At 48.6% G+C, this 20553-nt stretch overlaps 1 protein-coding gene across 1 annotated transcript in view; it reads right to left on the bottom strand.

The window, feature by feature from the left end:
• The window catches only part of LOC147708874 (uncharacterized), a 166060-nt gene that overhangs the window by 3699 nt on the left and 141808 nt on the right, over positions 1–20553 (bottom strand). Inside the window, exon 7 of the mRNA XM_086925405.1 lies at positions 7010–7138. Within this exon, the coding sequence (XP_086781531.1) occupies positions 7010–7138 (129 nt within the window). The remainder of the gene's footprint in view (positions 1–7009; positions 7139–20553) is intronic.

The following is a 20553-nucleotide window of genomic DNA, read 5'->3' as shown; positions in this document are numbered from 1 at the left end:
GCATGAACACCTTATTGACGCCATTTCCTCTATTTTCAATCCGGTGAGCTGGAGGGGCTCGCTGTTACACAGGATAGCGGCTGCCATAACCTGCCAGGGTACCTGGATTGCCCTAGCGATTGAACTGAGTGGATTCCTTATTACTGCCTTGTGCTGTTGACTGGTGGTGGTCGCTTGCTTTCTGGTGCGGCTCTCCGCTGGCTGTGGTGTAGTCGTTGCTATCCAATTGCTGTTGCTGGGTGCTCACTACTTGGCCCCACCACGCCACCTGCTATGGGCAAGGGAAGGCCTAGGGTGCCAACAAAGTCAGGGAGTGCAGGATCTCTCTCTCCGACTTCGGGACATTCTTCCGTCCTGTCCCACCAGACTGAGAGGGCTGTGGAGACTAACACTTCGGGGGACAAGCGGGACATGATTTTGTGAGAGATTCGAGATTCCCGTTCTGTATTGGAAGCGCAGCTGGGCATAATCTCGGTGGGTCTCAACTTGCTGAAAGATGATCATAAGAAATTGGCTGAGAGGGCTAGAACGACTGAGCAGAAGGTAGACACCATGGTACTCCAGGTACAGGCCAATGAAGAGCAATTACAACACATGCGTCAGCAGATTGACTCCCTCCAGGCGCGGGCAGATGATGCAGAAGGCCAGGCACGCCGAAACAGCCTCCGAATCATGGGTCTGCTGGAGGGGACAGAAGGATCTATGCCTACGAAATACATTGAGAACTGGTTAAAGACTACTGTGGCCCCCACCAGACTGTCCGCACATTTGACAGTCGAGAGGGCGCTTCGGGTCCCCACACGACTTCCAATTCCAGGTGCTAACCCGCATCCCATCCTGGCCAGGATTTAAAATTACAGGGATCGGTATCATCTACTGCAGGCGGCAAGAGATAATGGTCCTCTACAGATTGATAATGCCAAGATTTCAATATTTCCGGATTACACTTTGGCAGTCCAGCGCAGAAGATTTTCCTTTATGGAGGTGAAGGCACGTGCTCGAGCAGCGGGCCTGTCTTTGCCTTACTGTTCCCCGCAAAACTGAAAATCCTCTACGACCAGCGTTCCCTGTTTTTTGGTACCCCTGACAGCACATGGGAATGGTTAGACAAGACTTTCCCCAATGTCCAACCTATGAGACGCATGGACTCCTTACTGCCCAAATCGCAACGTCCCCCTCGGAGGCGTAAGAGGGGCCTTCTCACTCAAAGTTCGATCTCCAGTTCCTTGGGTCGTCAGCAAGTACTGGACGGCAGGCAAATTACTCTACATGCTGCCCCCACTTTTCGCACCACTTGACCAGATATCAGCTCTAGCTCCTTCTGCTACTTCGTGACTCAGCAATGATCCTCTTGCCTCGGCAGACTCTTAGTTCTTTGTCTTATACCTTGTAGGATATGCTCAGCCTCTTGTTTTCCTGTCCGGATTGAAGATTTATAGTTCACTACATGCACCTTTGCCCGACTGGCAGAGCATCATAGAACTTGTCTGCTGTTACGACAGGTGGGAACGAACTAGTAAATTCCCAGGCCCGGCCCACGTTCTTGGCGCTTTTATGAGTGCTTTACTGCTCTTGAGCGGCTGTTTCTTCCTTTGCTTTACCCTCCTGTGCCCCCTGCCTTCTGTGCCCCCACCGCCACCTTCTTCCCCATCTTTGCTGCCGTTTTTTCCCGCCGCTGTGTCTCTGCGGCCCGCCCCCCTGACCCCATTGGGCACCCCGCTCCCCCTCCCAGCTGCTCCTCCCTGCCTCTCACCTACATATGGAGGCCACGCAGCGAACGTGCAGCGGGCGTGCCGATTGCGCGCCGAAGGCAAGCCTGTCTGCGCCAGTCCGCGCCTGGACCGAGCCCAGCGCCAGGACCCCTGGCCCCGTCGACGCCAGTCCACACGTCGGACCTACGACGCCACCACCCTCAACGCCGGCCGAACTCCCGCCTGCTACCAAGCCACCCCGAAACGCACCCACGGACCCTTCACCTGCCAAGCCTGCAAATTCACCTGCCTCCGGACCTGCACCACACCTGACAAGCCGAGCAACAGCAGCAACCACCTCAAGTGCATCCTGCTCAACACCCGCTCCGTCCACAGACACGCCGTCGAACTCTGGAACCTGCTCGACACAATATCACGAGACGTCGCCTTCCTCACAGAAACCAGGATGAACGCCTCCTCAGCGCCTGACATCGCCATAGCCATCCCGGACGGATACAAGATCACCCAGAAGGACCGCGTCAACCAGACTGGAGGAGGCATCGCCATCGCACACAAGAACACTATCCGCATCACGACCAACCCCGACGACACCTTCACCGCCGCCGAACACCTCCACTTCCAGATACACACCGACCCCAAGACCACCCTCAGAGCACCCTCATCTACAGACCCCCGGGACCACGCACCCAATTCAGCGAAGACATTGCTGACTTCACCAGCCCGCACGCCCTTCCCTCCGCTGACTACATCCTCCTAGGGGACCTCAACTTCCACCTGGAGAACAACAAGGACAGCAACACCACCACCCTGCTGGACAACCTCGCTAACCTCGGACTCAAGCAACTGGTGAACACCCCCACCCACTACGCCAGCCACATGCTTGACCCCATCTTCTCCTCCAGCAAACACATCTCCTTCAGCCACTCCACCGGACTGCATTGGACTGACCACAGCTGCATCCACTTCAGCTGCAGAAGAACCACGACCCACCACCACCTGCAACAGATTCCTCGCAGGAGCTGGAGCAAGATCACCGCCGAGCAGCTTGCCACCTCCCTCCGCCAGAACCCTCCCGCCAGCACAACGGACCCCAACGAAGCAGCCAACGGACCCCAACGAAGCAGCCAACAACCTCTCACAGTGGCTCACCAACTGCGCAGATGACCTCGCACCACTGAAGAACCCTCCCAGCAGACCCGGCAGCAAGAAAAGCCCCCTGGTTCACCGACAAACTCAAGATCTCCAAGAAGAACTGCAGCACCCTCGAGAAAGCCTGGCGCCCGACCAGACCACTGACAACATGACTGTCCTCAAGCACGCCACCCGCAAAAACCACCAGCTGATCCGCACCACCAAGAAGACAGCATTCAAAGAACGGCTGGACAACAACGCCCACAACAGCAAGGAACTCTTCAGCATCGTCAAAGAGTTCTCCAACCCCAGCGCCGGAAACAACGACATCACTCCCTCGCAAGACCTCTGCGACTCACTCGCCTCGTTCTTCCACCGCAAGATCGCCGATATACACAACCGCTTTGGCGCACCAACCACGCACCCAACCACCGAACCAACGCCCCCCACCACCACCATCTGCGCCTGGACCCCGGTCTGCAGCGAAGACACCACCCGCACGATGAACACCATCCACTCCGGTTCACCAACCGACCCCTGCCCCCACTACGTCTTCAACAAGGCCGACTCCATCATTGCACCCCAACTCCGGGACATCATCAACACCTCCTTCAACACCGCCACCTTTCTGGAGATCTGGAAGCACGCCGAGCTCAGCACCCTCCTGAAGAAACCAACAGCGGACCCCACCGACCTCAAGAACTACCGCCCCATCTCGCTCCTCCCTGTTCCAGCCAAAGTTATCGAGAAGACCGTCAACAGACAGCTAGCCGCCTTCCTCGAGACAAACTGATCCCTCGACCCCTCGCAGTCCGGTTTCCGAGCCAACCACAGCACCGAGACCGCCCTCATCGCAGCCACTGACAACATCAGATCCCTGCTCGACAACGGGGAAACAGCGGCCCTCATCCTCCTGGACCTCTCTGCAGCTTTCGGCACTGTCTGACACCGCACCCTAGTACAGCGCCTCAACAACATCGGAATCCAAGAGAAGGCACTGGAGTGGATCATCTCGTTCCTCGCCGGAAGAAACCAGAGAGTCCGCCTCCCCTGTTCAGATCCGAGACCACCGAAGTCATCTGCTGCGTACCACAAGGATCATCACTCAGCCCAACCCTCTACAACGTCTACATGAGCCCTCTCGCAGCCATCGCACGCAAACACAACCTCAACATCATCTCCTACACCGACGACACCCAGCTGATCCTCTCCCTCACCAACGACCCCGCCACCGCCAGAGCCAGCCTACACGAAGGGATGAAGGGATAAAAGACGTCGCCGAATGGATGAAGAACAGCCGCCTGAAACTGAACTCAGACAAGACGGAAATCCTCATCCTGGGATCATCACCCTCTGCCTGGGGCGACTCCTGATGGCCCCCTGCCCTGGGCACCACTCCCAAACCAACGGACCACGCACGCAACCTGGGCTTCATCCTGGACTCCTCCCTCTCGATGACCAGACAAGTCAACGCCGTCTCATCATCATGCTTCAACACCCTGCGCATGCTCCGCAAGATCTTCCGTTGGATCCCCACCGAAACCAGGAAGACGATCACCCAGGCACTCGTCACCAGCCGGCTGGACTACCGAAACACCCTCTACGCCGGAACCACAGCCAAACTTCAAAAAAGACTCCAGCGCATCCAAAACGCCTCCGCACGACTCATCCTGGACATCCCCCGACACAGCCACATCTCCTGCCAACTGAGAGACCAGCACTGGCTCCCCGTCAGCAAGAGGATCACGTTCAGACTCCTCACCCCCGCACACAAGGCCCTCCACGACCTGGGCCCCAAGTACCTCAACAACCGCCTGACCTTCTACGCGCCCACCAGCCAGCTACGATCGTCCAGCCTCGCCCTCGCCGCCGTTCCACGCATCCGCAAAGCCACCACCGGGGAAGATCCTTCTCCTACCTGGCAGCCAAGACATGGAACTCCCTCCCGATCCACCTCCGACTGACCCAGGATCATCTCTCCTTCAGGAAGCTCCTCAAGACTTGGCTCTTCGAGCAGTAACGAACCCCTCCCCCCCAGCGCCTTGAGACCCTCCCGGGTGAGTAGCGTGCTATAAAAATGCCCATGATTGATTGCTTGATGGATTGATGGTGTTAGCGACCTTCCCACAAGGGCTGTGGCACTGGTTGAATGTGAGGTATGTTAACTTTGTTTGCACGGTTTGGTCGAACCATGTTTGGGCGTTGGACCCAGTATTGGGACTTCCACGAGGAGGAGCGGCGGAGAATGGAGACCATATCATAGGTACCGTCGCGTACTAACGCGAATACAACTACTATTAAAGCCGGTCATCTTCCCGAGCGCACTGACCCCCCTCCGCCTTGAAGTTCCCCTAAGGGGTCCGGAATTAATACACTTCTTGACTCTCCAAAGCGTCACATCCCAGCTAATTCGGGGGACTCGAACCACCATTCCATTCCATTTGGAATTGAGTGTGAAGCTTTTTTCAGGAATACGTTGTGGTCTACTGTGACCATTCTTCTACACCAGCTTTCTAGGAGGAACCTCATCTAGGACTATCGTACGGACCTGACTATTTAGTATATGCCCTGATGAAATTCCCTTGGGGGGGTTACCTAAATGCAGTATTTGATATTGGCCTGGATCGTTCCCATCCTCCTTTATTTAATACGGCGGCGAGGGCGTAGGCCGTAACCCTAACTCGCTGGGCACAAGGTTGGGATTTATTAGACTTCTGGAGGGCAATGCATGTGAACATGAGGGAATATTCCTATTACTCTTACCCCATAAGTTGCACACACATCTGGATCACTTCCTCTGCTCACAGGTTTTTCCTCTTCTATTACACATTGAGTTTCTGGGCAAGACTATATCTGACCATAATCCCATAGAATTGCGTTTGACTTGGGGCCATTCCCCTGCTCCAATCCCAATGTGGAGGATGCAGCCTTTACAACCGAAGACCAGGTCTATTGGGCGGCATTGAATATGGCTATTTACTCATTTTTTTGTGGAGAATGAGGGTACTGCCTCATCCAGGGCTATCGAGTGGGAGGCCTTCAAAGTGACTGTACGTTGGGTTGCCAGGGGGACTTTGGCAGGATCACGGAGGGAAAGGATCAGGATCATTACTGACCTAGAGGGGGAATTGCAGGCCCTGGAGGTGGCGGCTCAGAGGAGTGTAGACGGCGCAGAACCGCTTCAGTCCGCTAGGATTAAGTATGAGGAGTTGTTAAAGCGCTTACGTCTGTGGATTTTGATGCTTACACACTACGAACACACTCCGAGGCAGATAGGGCGGGTACACTATTGGCGAGACTGATCCAGCCTACGGTGAGTCCTACTCCCCTTTTGGCTGTGAATACGGTTAATAATGCATTGTTATGTCTCAGGGTGAGATTAATGCTGCGTTTCAGGAATATTATGCTCGTTTGTATGCCGCCCCATGTTTAGATGTCTTGGGTCCCACACTTTCCTTCTTGTCCGAGGTCCAGCTTCCCGCGGTTTCTGATTGGATGGCCAAGAAGTTGGCTGCTCCGATTACTGCTGCAGAAATCCGAGTGGCGATAAAGGCGTTGGCCTGCAACAAGACACCAGGCTCCGATGGTCTCCCTGTGGAGTTTTATTCCCCATTTGTCGATAAGTTGATTGCGAGGTTGTTGCAACTCTATACTACTTCCCTAGAGAGCGGGGTCTTGCCTCCTACTACCAGAGAGGTGATAGTCACGTCCTTCTTGAAACCAGACAAGGTACCGACTGATCTATCTTATAGGCCACTTTCTATTCTGAATACAGAATATAAGATAAGAAGGTATGTTCTTGGCGTCATGCCTCCTGCCACTCCTTCCCCGTTTGATCCATACGGACCAATGTGGATTCTTACCCCAATGCAGTACCTCTTTGAATACCCGCCGGCTCCATGCCCTAATACACGCGGCGTCCGACTCTTCCCCTCTTGCTAGTTGCTTGTCATTAGACGTGTGCCAGGCTTTTGATACTCTCAGCTGGCCTTATATGCTAGCGGTGTTGTCTAAATTTGGCCTGCCCAGTCCTATTGTGCATGGATTAAATTGTTGTATTCTTGTCCCACAGCGCGCGCTAAGACGGGTAGGACCATCAATTCTTCTTATTTAATATTGTTTGTGATAAAGCAAGAGGACAAAAGTAATTGTTTGGTGGTATTTACCTGTGCCAATAGTTGACTTTCAAACTTCTTGCAAACAGACTGAAGTTCCTCAATTGTTTTGTCTTTCCTTCTTAATTGTTCAATTGCATCTTCTAGGTTTTCTGTGAGCGTCTTGCAATTCATACATACCTATTAATAAATACAAATGGGTTAAAAATTAAATCTGGTTATGGTTATACTTGCTCTTATTTTAAAACATGAACCATTCCTTGAACAATGTTGTGACTAAAGGGTGAAAAAATGCCGACGTTTACTTCTAAATATGATCGTATTACATTTGCACTGAATATAATTTAAAGGGTACACTCATACTCCCTGGATGGGAGGAAAGGAGACAGACAGAGGAACACATTATCTGACAAAGGCAATGTCTTCGCCTTTTTACAGGTAGAAATATAATCGTGTCATACACAGCACGAGTGAAACATTCCGCAACTGAAAAGTAGCCCCCACCCATCTGGGAACGTCAACGTCATAAAAGAAGGTACTTATAGTAAAGCCTTAGTCCCTGATCTGGTGAGTCAAGTAGGATCAATCCTTTTCAAACTTTTTATTTCAGATATCCCTAGTGACATAGGAGCCTCATGTTCATATCAATTGAAACCAAGTTATTATTTCATTAAATAAAGTGCTGAGGCAAACATGAGTTAGATAACCGCCGATGTGACAGCAAGACAGCTTTGTAAAATCTTAACAAACCTAGCCACAGTTCCTCCAGAAGAGATAAGGTAAAGTATTTTAGGAAATACAAATTAATCCTTTACGGAATGTGTCCATTGGAAAAAGTAAATTGGCCAGCATTCCTTAAACAACGTGGCAAATGAAGCAATTGAATGACAGATAATGGAAGGTCGTTACAATAACACTTTCTAGCTAATGAACACCAAAACACATATGTTTAGTTTAATAGCCCAAATTAATTCATTTTTCAATTCCCTATTTTTATTTCAATTCTATTGAAACACATGGCGGCAAAATGCATAACAAAAGATTGTCTAGGGAATCACAATGACCTGTACCAATTGAATCAGCCCCATTATTAGGAACTAGAACTTATTCAACATTGCAAACTCTTCAAGCACATTATGCAAACATAGTTTGGACTACAGAACTCAACCCAGCCCAAATAAATGATCACTCCTCCATAGCAGAATTGAGTCATACTATCTCTGTCTACAGTACTCGTACCTTTACAACAAATAGCAGGAGTCGCGGATGTGTTAGTTTAAAATCCTGATACCTCTTAGCATTACACACCAAATAAGCAGGTATTTCTTCATCATTTCCTTCCAAAAAAACCATCTTGAACCTCAGTATGAACCCACTATGTTTCTTTTGCCTGCTGCTACACATTTGCACTTCCCGGGACAAGACTCACCATGAGGCCCGTGACGCGACGCTGCTTCACTTTTCCTGCCCTGACGGCCGTCCCGCTGGTCTCGTTGGTCTGGACGAGGGCGGCCTATGTCCTGGACTACAACTACCGGCATCGCACATTGGCGCTTGTCACTTGCGTCATTTGAAAGCGCCGGAGGGCGCTTAAAACTATCCTCTGCCTCACGCAGCGCGGGACGTGCTTGGGTGCTGAGCGGGCGGAGCCCGGGCCAAGGGCGGGACCGTCCGCGCCCGTCGAAGCCAGGGCCACCGGCCTTATATTGGACGATCCGTGTTCCTAAAGACTCGATTAGTGTATTTAACTTCAATTATCCATTGCTATATATTTCTTTAGTATCTGTTTATATTGTTTGCTGTCAATCATGAGCAAGGGCAATCGTAAAGGGGCTGGAGGCCCAGGGGTTGTAGGAACACTTGATGACTTTCTTACGAGGGCAGAATCAGTTCTTAAACATGAAATAGAGCTCACTCAAAAGGAGACTCTCCCTGGACCCCGTTGAGTCTCATCTGAAGCTCCCCAAACTGGTCCCTTACTAAATCTGGATACTGCTGTTCAATGTATGTCACAACCGGCTTCCACGCTTTTAGTAGCACTACCTGATGATTAACTTACTACAGTTAGTGCCTCTTCTCCAACACATTCACCCCCCACCCAAGATTTTTACCCGACATCAACGGTTAACTCAGGCAAAGGAAGGGGAGGGCACTTTTACAGCTAAGAAAAGTAAGGCGGTTGGTTTGCCTCATTCCACGCATCAAGCTAGTAAAGTGGCAAAAACTAGAGGGGCGGTTCGTGGTAAGAAAGGTTGTATGCAGGAGGATACCACTATAGGTATATCTAGCCCAAGAGATATTAGTTTTCAGGCATGCTCTAGGCAGATCTCGGGTGATCTAGAAGATCGCTATTTTAGTTAAATTGGAGGGAAGGCTGTTGGCCTTGTTAAAACCCATATTAACTAAATTATCAGATATTGACACTAGACTGAGTAATATTGAGCACCAGCTCTCCTCCATAAAATATTCCCCTTTGTTTGGAACATCTTCTGGCCCGACTGTTCCTAACACATCAACAGTCCCTTTATCTATTTCTTCCCCCACTGTTGCTGGTATAAATGTAGTTGCACAGGTTCTCTTAGAAAAAACACACAACCTGCTCCCTCCCCAATCGAAGCCTGGCATCTGGGGGAAATTATAAGGGAAGAACTGGGGTGGCCTGGCTAGTGATAATAGTAAAGGTTATCTCAATCTACCCCCGGATGCTACACCATATACTATTGTTCTCTCTAATGTTCCTCCTTTATCACCTAGCACAATGGAACATTGGGCCCGCTTAGGAATAGGGTCCTTCACTTAATAGACACTAAAACTGGATTGGGTAGTCACCTATTCCAGGAATTCAAAATGATCCGTAGGATTCCCTTTATAGGGAAATCAAAAATAACCAGCAGAGGTGACTGTATAGTGGTGAATTTTGGGTCCTCTCTTATAGTGAAAAAGATTCTTGACAGGGCTGGTACTAGAAACCTGAGCAGGGAAGGCATTAATATCCTACCTTTGTTTTTTTATCGTTATGCCCCTACATCAGTAGCTGTAGGGTCTGATTATAGGCCTACAACCCAAGTTCAGGGGATGTACGAGTTTAATGTGCCGACCTACAACCGATTTGAGTCATTCACAAATCTGGAGGATATTGACTGACTGAATCTTTCACCATTACCTGAGCAGAGCATTTTTCCAGGAGTTGATTTAGGCTTGGATGATCAAGTATCATGTTCTTTTAATAGCATGGGCGATCCTGCTATGTAGCCTATGGGGTATTGCAGAGTATAAATCCAGATCCTGTGGAAAGCACTATGGTATTAAAACATGGTTTGGTTCCAAAAGGAAATGTATGCACCAAAATTACTGATTTTTATGGGACAGGGTCTATATCATGTCCACTTGCAAGAACTACCGCCCCTAAAGATGATGGAGCGGTCATTAAATTAGCCTCCTGGAATATTGCAGGGGTCACAAACAAAATTGCCTCTACGGAATGGTCCTCCTTTATTGAGGAACAAGATATTATTTTTCTTCAGGGGACTTGGGCAGTGGATCAGGTTTTTCGCCCAAGTTATATTAATTTCGCTAAAATCGTTGTAAAGGGAGACCGGGGCTGACCCAAAGGGGGATTGATTACATGGGTTAGGCAGCATCAGCAATATAAGCTTGAGGAAATTGAGATTGATACTAGAGATATCCTTACTGTGAGATTATCTCTGGGTAATTTCCCTGACCTTTTACTTGTGAATGTTTACTCTAGGGGCCTGCAAGGCGGGAAGGCCTCAAGTGTTGTAGCCCTCCTTGATGATTTTTTAATAACCAAAAGAGGCCAGAACAATATATTAACCCCTTCAGTGCTCATGACGGAACGGTTCCGTCATGAGCGCCGGTTGGCCTGTGCTCATGACTGAACCGTTCCGTCATGAGTCCATAGGTTTTTTAGAACCTTCAGCACCGCAGAGGAATTCGCGCAGCACTGAAGGGGTTAATAGCTGGAGATTTTAATTGTACGTATGAACCAATGGACTTTCAGGATATGAGTTTTAGTGTCAAGGAGGATGAACAGTGGTTTGCCCCCCTGGAACTCCCTCAAATAAAAAAGTGGACTAGCGCAGCTTTACAATTAAAAGTACTTTGCTTGGAACATGAGTTGAGAGCAGCCAATGGGCGCTCGAGATCAGATAGGACTGGAAAGCCTAAATACATTAGTGGGCAACGTTCCAGTCGTATTGACTATTTTATTATAAATAAGGAGTTTTGGCATAATATGTTGGATATGCAGGTCCATGACCGCCCGGAAAGTGACCACAACCCTTTGCTCCTCTCTCTGCGGCGTTTGTATTTAAACCTTGCAGATGGCCCCACATCAAGTGTGGACACAGTTGAAGTTCATTTATCAAATGACACATGACGCCTAAAATGGGCTAAAGTGGCCGGTAATGCAGAGAAGTTCAATTCAATAAGCAAATTGGTAGTTAATGGTTTCGCCACTCTCCAGGGTGATGCTATTCACGAGGCATACCTAGATAGTGTCGGCCAGGTACACGAGCATCTTTTATTGAACTTAAAAGTCTTTTTGTTGTTAAGAACAAAAAAGTGCATAAACCCCCATGTCATAAGGCTGCAGTTTGGTACAACTCCTCTTGTGGTGCAGCCTATAGAACCCTTGCTGCAGCAATCAGGACTAAAGATTGGATACTATAAGAGAGAAGAGGTCTGTTTACAAGGCAGTGCAATCCCAGGTCAAAGGGGACTGGGATGAAAGTCACTGGACTGAATTACTTAATGCATGCTCTGGGAGAGATATGACGGCCTTTTGGCATCTGGTGAAGTGGGGGAACGGGGACAACAGGAAAGTTCCCATTAATTATGTGGAACTTGACCAGTGGGTTGGTCATTATAAAAGTCAGTTCTCCTGCAACTCAGCTGTCCAAGATATTTTTATAATGCCGCCATCTATTCCAGCTTTATGCATTACTAGGCAAGAAGTGAAAAATGCCCTTCTCAGGTGCCCCAAGGTAGGACTCCCGGGCTTGACTGTATCCCCGCTGATCTGTTCCTTCACGATCTCGTCTCCTGGGCACTGTACATCCAGCTTCTTACCAATGCAATTGCTAATGGAGCAGCGATACCCAGTACTTGGGCTGGAGCAGTCATTTTTCCTATTTTTAAAAAAGGGGATCGTTCCAAACCGGGAAATTATAGGCCTATTAGCCTGATTGATTGCATCCAAAAGGTATCAGCAAGGGTGGCGCTAGGCAGAATGCAAGCATGGATGTAGGAATGTCACATCCTCTCTGATCTTCAGGCAGGGTTTCGGCAATGTACCAGTACGGTTGACTAGGTGCTTAGGTTTATTCTCATCCACTGGCGCATTGTACCCCTGGGAAGGGGTACTATCTATGCTGCCTTCGTGGACCTAAAGTCAGCTTTTGACTTGGTCCCGAGACCTAAGTTGTGGCACACTCTCCTAAAGCTGGGTATGCCGCTGGATATCTTGGCGTATGTTGTTAAACTGCACACTACTAATTATGCACAGGTTAAGTTTGCAGTTCAGTGCGGGGTAAGGCAGGGGTGCGTTTTAGCACCCACCCTCTTCTCATTATATATTAATGGGGTAGTGAAGTATTTTGAGGATTACCCAACAGATGCCCCGACTTTAGTAGGGACGAAGATCCCATTATTGATGTTCGCCGATGGCACTCTTATCTTATCCAAAACGAGACAGGGTCTCCAGCGTTCCCTTTCAAGATTTGAGGAGTTCTGTGGGGACCATGACCTTATTATTAATGTTGATAAAACAAAGTACATGGTGCTACAGAACTCGAAGAAAGTCATTGGTGAGGTCAGAATGAAGGACGGGGCTCTGGAACAAACTGAAACGTTCTCCTATTTGGGGGTAACTATAGATAGAAAATTAAGCTGGAAGTCTCAAATAGACTGTTTGACTGCTAGACATGCTCAACTTTTAGGTGCTTTGCTCAAGGAGTATAGTTGTTCGTACACCAAACCCATAGCTCCCGCGCTACAAATTTACAATACCAAAATTTGTGCCTCAATCCTGTATCGGGTGCAACTGTGGGGTTACGCCAACTTGGATTCTTTAATGGTGGGCCAGAATACATTTCTAAGATCATTAGTTGGCCTTCCTCAATCCACCCCTTTGGCACCCTTGTATTTAGACTTGGGATGCAACCCTATTAGGGGTGTGTTGGACTTGGCCCTTCTGGCAGGTTCACCCCTAAACTTTTTGCTTTGATATGTGACTTGGTGTTGGTTGTTTTTGGCTTCTGGGCACTTTCACTGTGTCCCAGAGTAAAGTGCGTGCGCACTCGGAGTGCGTGTGGTGAGATTGGCCTGCCCTCCCATAGGAATGCATGGGGAATGTGTGTGTCCATGTTAGTTCCTGATGTGTGGGGAGTGTAGGGTCGTGTTTGGTATGTGCGGACTCGTGTGATTAAATGCTACGCGATGATGTGTGCGGCGTTAATGTGTCTTGTGTGGAAGTGCCACTTCTAGAAGTTGGCATGTCTGTGTAATAAAGGTGAAATGACTGTCTGGCTTGTGATTGGCTGGAGCTGGCTGGTGTGCCTGGCTCCAGGAGTCATGCTGGGTCTGCCCCGGTGGTGAATAGAGAGATGGACAGCCAGATGGGTGGGAGTGCACCTGGGACCTGAATAGGGCAGGGCATTCCCTACACAATGCTGGCTCTGCCCCCTGTGGTGCGACTGATGACCCTAGCCTGTCCTGTGAATGGGGAGAGGGTCTGAGCACAACAGAGTGCTCCAAAATCAGCTGTGTCTGGTTTTCCCCCACCCTGCAACCCAAAGACAAAGGATTTATGTGTATAAAAAGGGTTGTGACCCCTTGCAAAATGTTCTCTTTCCTGATCTTACCTTGAGGGGGGGCTGGTGCTGGGCACCAGTCCAGGAGGACCGCCACTGGGGACTGCCTCCCTGCCTGGAGGACCCTGTGAGCTGGCCCCTGGGCCCAGCCTTTGCCCCCCCTGCCTACCTAAGAACTTTGCTGGACTTGGCTGGACTTTGCCTGGGAAACGCTTTGTTTCTACATTCAGGAGCGATATGTCCTGAGTGCTGAGAACGCCTCTACCTTTGACTGCAGCCCGGAGCTGCGATCGCCTGTCTGAGGGATTATCCGGCGTGGGGATCCCCCTGCCCTTGATTATCGGCGCGGGTGCCCACCCCACTCATTGCCGGGTTCCTCTTTATTTAGTATCTCCCAGACGTATGCCCACCCCGCCAGGGACTATTGCATTTTTTGCGGGTGCCTACCCCACGTAATATTTTCATTGGAGAGGGTGCCTACCCCTCATTTGCCCCATACTCTGACAAGAAAATCACCGCCGCCGGCTCCGGAATCCCCAGACGTGCTGGCGTGACGTCACGAGGCCGCCGCACTGGGGCCTCGTAACCTAGGGACTCGCCAGGAGACCGGAAGCGGACGGGAGCCTACCCCGCGCACCGGTGAAGAGAAGCTGAATGCCGAGCTAGCGGGCAGTACGGGCAGCGAAGCGGGGCTCCCATGAAGTGAGGAGAGCCCCGCACGCAGCAAGAACCCGCCCGAACACCAGGAGAACCCGAGAAGCGCTGACGGCCGGGTCGAGGAGCAGAGACACCGCTGCAGACACCGCAGGAGCCCCAGTGCTGCGAGAGCCGGTGAGTGGTGGCCCGTTGTGTTCTTTTAGGGAGAGGAGGGCGTCGGGGCACATTGCCAGTGCCCGCCCCTCCTCCAGTAGTACTATCTTCATTTTTGGGGCCTCAACTTCAATGTAGGAGTCCCAGAGCGGGACTCCAACACGCATGGGGGCATTTTGTATTTCGAGCCCGAGAGTCTCCAACGAAGGGGACATTTATGTAGTTAGAGCCCTGTGGCTCCAGCATCTTTGGGGGCATTTCGGGATGTAGAGCGGCCCTGCCTAGCAGCGGGCCGCTCCCCCCAGTTGGCAGCAATTTAATCAGAGCCCACGAGGCTCTAGCGTGATTTGGAGCCATTTTGCATCTCAAGCCCACAAGGCTCCCATGTTGTTTTGGCCCTATTGTTTCTTCAAAGCCCCAAAAGAGAGCCAGGAGGCATGCTGGTGCCAGGCTCAGTTCCTACAGCTGCCCAGCACTTAGTGGGAAGCTGCTTCGTTTAGGCCCTTGCGAATCCTCTTTGGCTGCCTGCGCAGCCGGCACAGACATTCTGGACATTGGGCCTGTAAGCCCCTGAGAGGCCAGGTTGGCCTGGGGTCAGTTCTGTGATCTTTTACGCAGATGTGATTACTTGCCTAATGTGATTTATGCAATGTTTTTTGCCTATACCTCTAAATGTGTGTTTATGCTGAGGAGGTTGTTTTTCCTAGTACAGGTTATGCTAGTGATATCCTGGTTCCCTGCGTGATATTTGCCTAGGGTGTTTAGGATTGCGCAGGGTGTACTTACCTTTTACAAGTGGTTACTGGTTGTGTGCTACAATTGCTATTTGGTGCTACAATTATCCTATGTTCTAAGTGTTATTCCCACAAAGTGCTAGTTCTACCAAGTGCTTATTCCTGACAGTGGTTCATGTGGCCCTGTCCTGTGTATATAATCCCCTGTAAATTCTGCCCATGCCAATGGCACAGTGTAAATTGTGTGTTTATTATCTAATGTGTTTGGTATAATACAAAGGCTATTTTTATATATAACCTTGTGTGGAGTTTCCTTTGTGGTGGGCCTTGGGTGTTGTTGCTGGGTGCGCGTGCAAACGCTTTACACCTCACTCCGAGATAAGAGTGACTGCTCGTGCCAAGCTACAAAGGGGGTGAGCAGGGGTTATCTTTGGCGGGTGACTTCCTTGCCCTGACTAGAGTGGTGGTTTCTGCCTGGCTTTGGCGCAAGCCTCAGCCAACCGGAAATCCCATTTTCTAACAGGATGCGGCACAATATAGGCCACTAGCGTATTGGAGGAGACTCTGGGTGACTCTGGAGCTAGCACACTACGCCCTGGCTCTTCTAGAAGTTAGGGATTTAGATGTTAATAATAAAATTGTGTGGTTTAGTCATGTCAAATATTTACTTTTTCTGAGCTGGGAATGAGCCACTTATGGTCCTCCCCAGCCGAAAGTATATTTCCAAGTAAACTCGAGCTTAAGGCAGCCTATTGGAAAATGGTTAATACAAGACGGTTCGCAGTTTCTACCAGCTCAACTCTGTCTAGAGTTTTTCTTGATTTTAAACATGAACCGAAAATGAGATGTATTGTGATCTCATTTCAATACCACGTGACAGGAAATTATTCCATCAGTTCAGGGTGGGTAGTCTGCCGACTAATGTTTTTACCTCCAAGTGGTTTAATTCTACTTCAAACATTAGTAATTGCCCCTTTTGTGTTGATTGGCCCGAAACCCCTGAACATATTTCCTTTGGTTGCCCAGCATATAGTAATCCTAGGTGCTGTTGGTTGAAACCCATTTGTGGGAATTTGGATACTATGTCCAGTAGGGAGGCCTTCAGAATATTTAAAACATCATTGGAAGGCCCCACTGTGATCGCAATCGCAAAGTTCCTGGGCTGGGTTTGGGTGATCCGCTGGGCTGAAAAGAGGATAGGCAAAAGCCACACTCAGTCTGATATTACTGTCTCTAAGAAAAAACACGATGCACTTTATTGTATAGTTGTGATGCTCTTGTAAAAACCCATAATGTATGCTGGACTTTATTCTAGGCCGCCTATTCTGGGTATGTTTTAGAGTCCTCTATTGTATTTATTGTTTTAACAAATTACAACTTTTAATAATGTTGATCCATAAGATTCTGTGTCAGAATTATGATATATTGTTCTTTTGGCCTCTATATTTTTTATACGTTTAAACTTTTGTGATTTTCATAAATCGAAATAAAGTTTATGAACTTGAACTTATAGGGATAAACATCTTTAAATCACCACTTTACCACTGCAGCCTGAATACAGACCGTTTAAAGCCTGGAGGAATTTGGCTGGAACGCCAACTCTTTGCATAGTTTCCTGCAGAAAGACTTAGAAAATAGGAAGAGGTAAAAGTCTCCAAGCCTTCCAAATTACACAATAATTGTCATATCTGGGTGCTGTCCATTGCACATTAATTTCACATCAGTCTGTCTCAAACCCCTGAATGATCTACTTGCGCACTCATGGGCTCAAACCCCATGACCCATAATTATCTGGTCAACAGTGGTAATTGTTCACTTGATATACTTGTATACTCTGTATTGGGTTGGAAAAACTCTCTACATGGTAAAGATGTGTACCCCTGCCTGGAGTGCCCAACTGCACTGTTGTCTGGATCCCTAATGCTGGTTTTGTTTGTCATAGGGGAACACAGATCATGCTTGTGCACCATGACATGGGCCTGTCTCATGGATTGCAGTCTTGTAGGACCTACAGGGGCATGCAAAGCACTACCCTCAAAGTGGTGGAATGCTACCTCCTTCACTCTAGTCACCCCCATGAATTATGTTGTGGACAATCAGCTTCAGAGCCGTGCCTGCTGTGGCAGACCTCTTTCATAAAGGAAGATGACTGGGAGAAGTGCCCACTTCAAAAGAATCAGAACCTCAACATAAAACCTCAAAGACTCAGAGCCTTAATCACATTTGGTACTAAGTAAATAACTATAAGAAGGGTAAGCAGTCTGAAGGGATGTGTGAGAAGGGGAAGCTCTAGAAGACTTCTGCCTTTGACCAGGACTGGGAGCAAAGGCCTGCTAGTGTCCCTATTGAGTGAGGGGGCATCACCCAAGACACCAAGAGGCTCTGCTCTAGAGCTTGAAGCACCATCGCCTGCCTGCTTGTAAAGACCAGAGTGCCTTATGAAGAAGAGGTGAGTGTTGATTGGAGCAAGAACCAGTGGGGAGCATTCATGAGGATTCAGAACAAGGTGTAAGGCTGTGCACCGATTGGGCCGTGGCCCGTGTGCACTATCTGCTCTGAGTCCCTCGTATGCCAGGAGACGGCCGCATTGTTCTGAGCTGTATCTGAAGGACTGGGCGGGAAGCACCAACACAGCTCTGACCCCATGTGCCACAGGGGGTGACCAGTGAACTGAGTTTGGGCCATGTGCACAGGGCCTGTGTCTACTGCAATTGGTGATATGCCAGGAGAGGCCGCCAGAGTGACAATGATTGTCTAAGGAAGTCTGTGCCCTGATTGTGAGTATTGCGGCAACCCTGTATACCAGGAGGTACTGCCGGTAATACTTGCCTGGACCGAAGAAGAACTGTTGTGACCAGCGGGATGAGCCTGCACCCCATGATCTCCACTTAATGAAGTCCTGGAGGTTCAAAGAGACACCACGAGGTCATCGCACTTTCACTGGAGGTCCAGTAGTGAACTAGAAGATCACACCAGCAACTCCCCTACCTTCTGGGGAAAACCAACTTACCTTTTGTATTTGCCGAGCAGGAGCAGCTCTCATCACAGACCCGACTGGCAGCAAGGCTCAACAGGAAGAGTCTGCACCACTGGGTTCTGACACGTCCATTGCGGGCCGCCCAACTTCGCAGTAAAGCATTCAAACTGGGGAGTGCCCGAGGAGAGGGCACTCGCTGCACCGTTGAACACTGCCATAACGCCAGAGCGGGTAAGACTGAAACTGGGCCTTTGAGGCCGAGAGAGACTTGATTCTAATGGTGCTGCAGCAACATAGATCCTTTTGACTAAGTTCCTAAAAGATTAGAAATGAGAACTCTTGAGTTCTACCCCTTATGCACGGCTACCAGTGAATGTGGAATAACCCTGAAAATATTACACAAAGAGGGGAGGTACAGGGATCTGCATGACAACGACTAGAGCCTCGACCTCAAGGGAAATTGTATTGTTGCTTCAGAATGTCATATTCCCTTTGCATGTGTACAATTAGAAATAAAATACAACTTTTTCTTATAAAAGCAAGTATTTGGCTGACATTGATTTATTATTTGTACTGTTTGCATTTTGATTTATGAGTCATGTTCACTGACCTATATCTACATCCCCTCCCAAAGGGAGCCTTGACTGTCTGACCACAACTATCGCTGAGAGTTAAATGACGGAGTACTTGGCCCAGTTGCTCAGGACCCATGGTAGGCAGGGTCCAGGACATCAGGAGTAAAAGGCATCAACCACCAGGGTTGGGCCCAGTATGACAAACTTACTGCAAGGGGTTCTGACATTTTGCTATGCATAAGGTTGTCTAACTAACAGAGTTGGAGTTTCCCCACTCATTTTCCCTATCTTGTTTGTCCTCTCACATTTATTATCCTTTTTCACTCCCCTTGCCTCGAAATAGTTATTATTATTTTCTACCATTTTTAATACTGCACAGGTACCGTAGAATTAGGTGCTATTGTTAATTAACAGCATTTTATGACCAATCAGAACAGTCCGTCCTCTTGCTGTTTATAGGTGACTAAACTAGTGGGGAAATAATCAAATGCCTTATCTGCATCAATTCTAAATATTGTTAAGGGCATTGACTCATGGAGCCAAATTACAGCTGCAGTGCGCAGTTCCGGTGTGTGCGCCGGATGCATTGGGGCACAGTGAGCAGTGTCCCAGCAAATGATGTTCCTGGGAAAGCGCAAAACTGGTGCCTGCACTAGGAACAGCACATTAGCACATCCGTGAAGGCTTAAAGCATCTCTACGTGGAAAACAGTCATTGCACCTCCTGACAGCCTCTTTGCCTGTGCAACCACAATTGCACGATTCTTAAAAGGCACAGGTGCAAAGGATTCACTCATTTTGCATGAGGCCACACCTGAATGTAAATGAGCTACTCTTGAGAGTGCACCTTTGTGATTTGCTATAGAGAAGGGCAGTTCACGCATCTGCCACTTTCAATATTAGGGCCCCTGAAGTACAATGCCTAATGTATTGATCAAAATAATGATTTTGAATTGCTCGTCTTCCACCAGTTAGGAATCTATGCTGGTTGATATTTATAAGATCAGGCAGATTCACAGCCAGACAGTCAATAAAATCTTCAGATATTTTTTTTCAAATCAACATTTAAAAGAAAAATGGTGTGAAATCACTTGATTTTTATATGATTCTTTACTTACATGGGAACAATGAAATATCAACTTTCATAGTAGGATCTGGGGTACATTTGTTTGAGGCAAAAAAATTGAAAAGTACACAAAAGCAAGTACCCAATATCTAGTAGAAAAATTTGTGAGGCAGTTAAAAGCTTTATATAACGCTAGTTTTAAAATTGTCGTCTTAAGCACGGCTAAAGTTATGGGCTGGACTAGGTCTCTCTTTGAACTCTCAAGATGGTATTTACATATATAAAAGTCTTATCCAGATCAACTCTGCATTACTTTTTGTTGATTCTAATTTGGCTACATTATTACCCACCTGCTTCTTCTTAAGGAGATAATGTTTTAAGACAATAAATCCTTCCAAGTAACCACCAAATGATTGATTGTGCACTAAATGTCTAGTCCCCTATAAACTCTATCTCCCAGATTAGATTTTTAGATGCAGAGTTTTGGTCTGTTGCATGACCCACTTTCAGAAAGATTTACTAGAATCCCAAAGCATTCAAATATCTATGAGATCTCTTTTGGCAGCCATAACAATGACTAACAAGTTTTAACATACTGAAT

The sequence above is a fragment of the Lissotriton vulgaris genome, chromosome 6 (assembly GCF_964263255.1).
Source record: "Lissotriton vulgaris chromosome 6, aLisVul1.2, whole genome shotgun sequence".
Taxonomy (NCBI): domain Eukaryota; kingdom Metazoa; phylum Chordata; class Amphibia; order Caudata; family Salamandridae; genus Lissotriton; species Lissotriton vulgaris.
The sequence above is the reverse complement of the archived record's forward strand: the minus strand, read 5'-3'. Positions and strand labels throughout refer to the sequence as shown.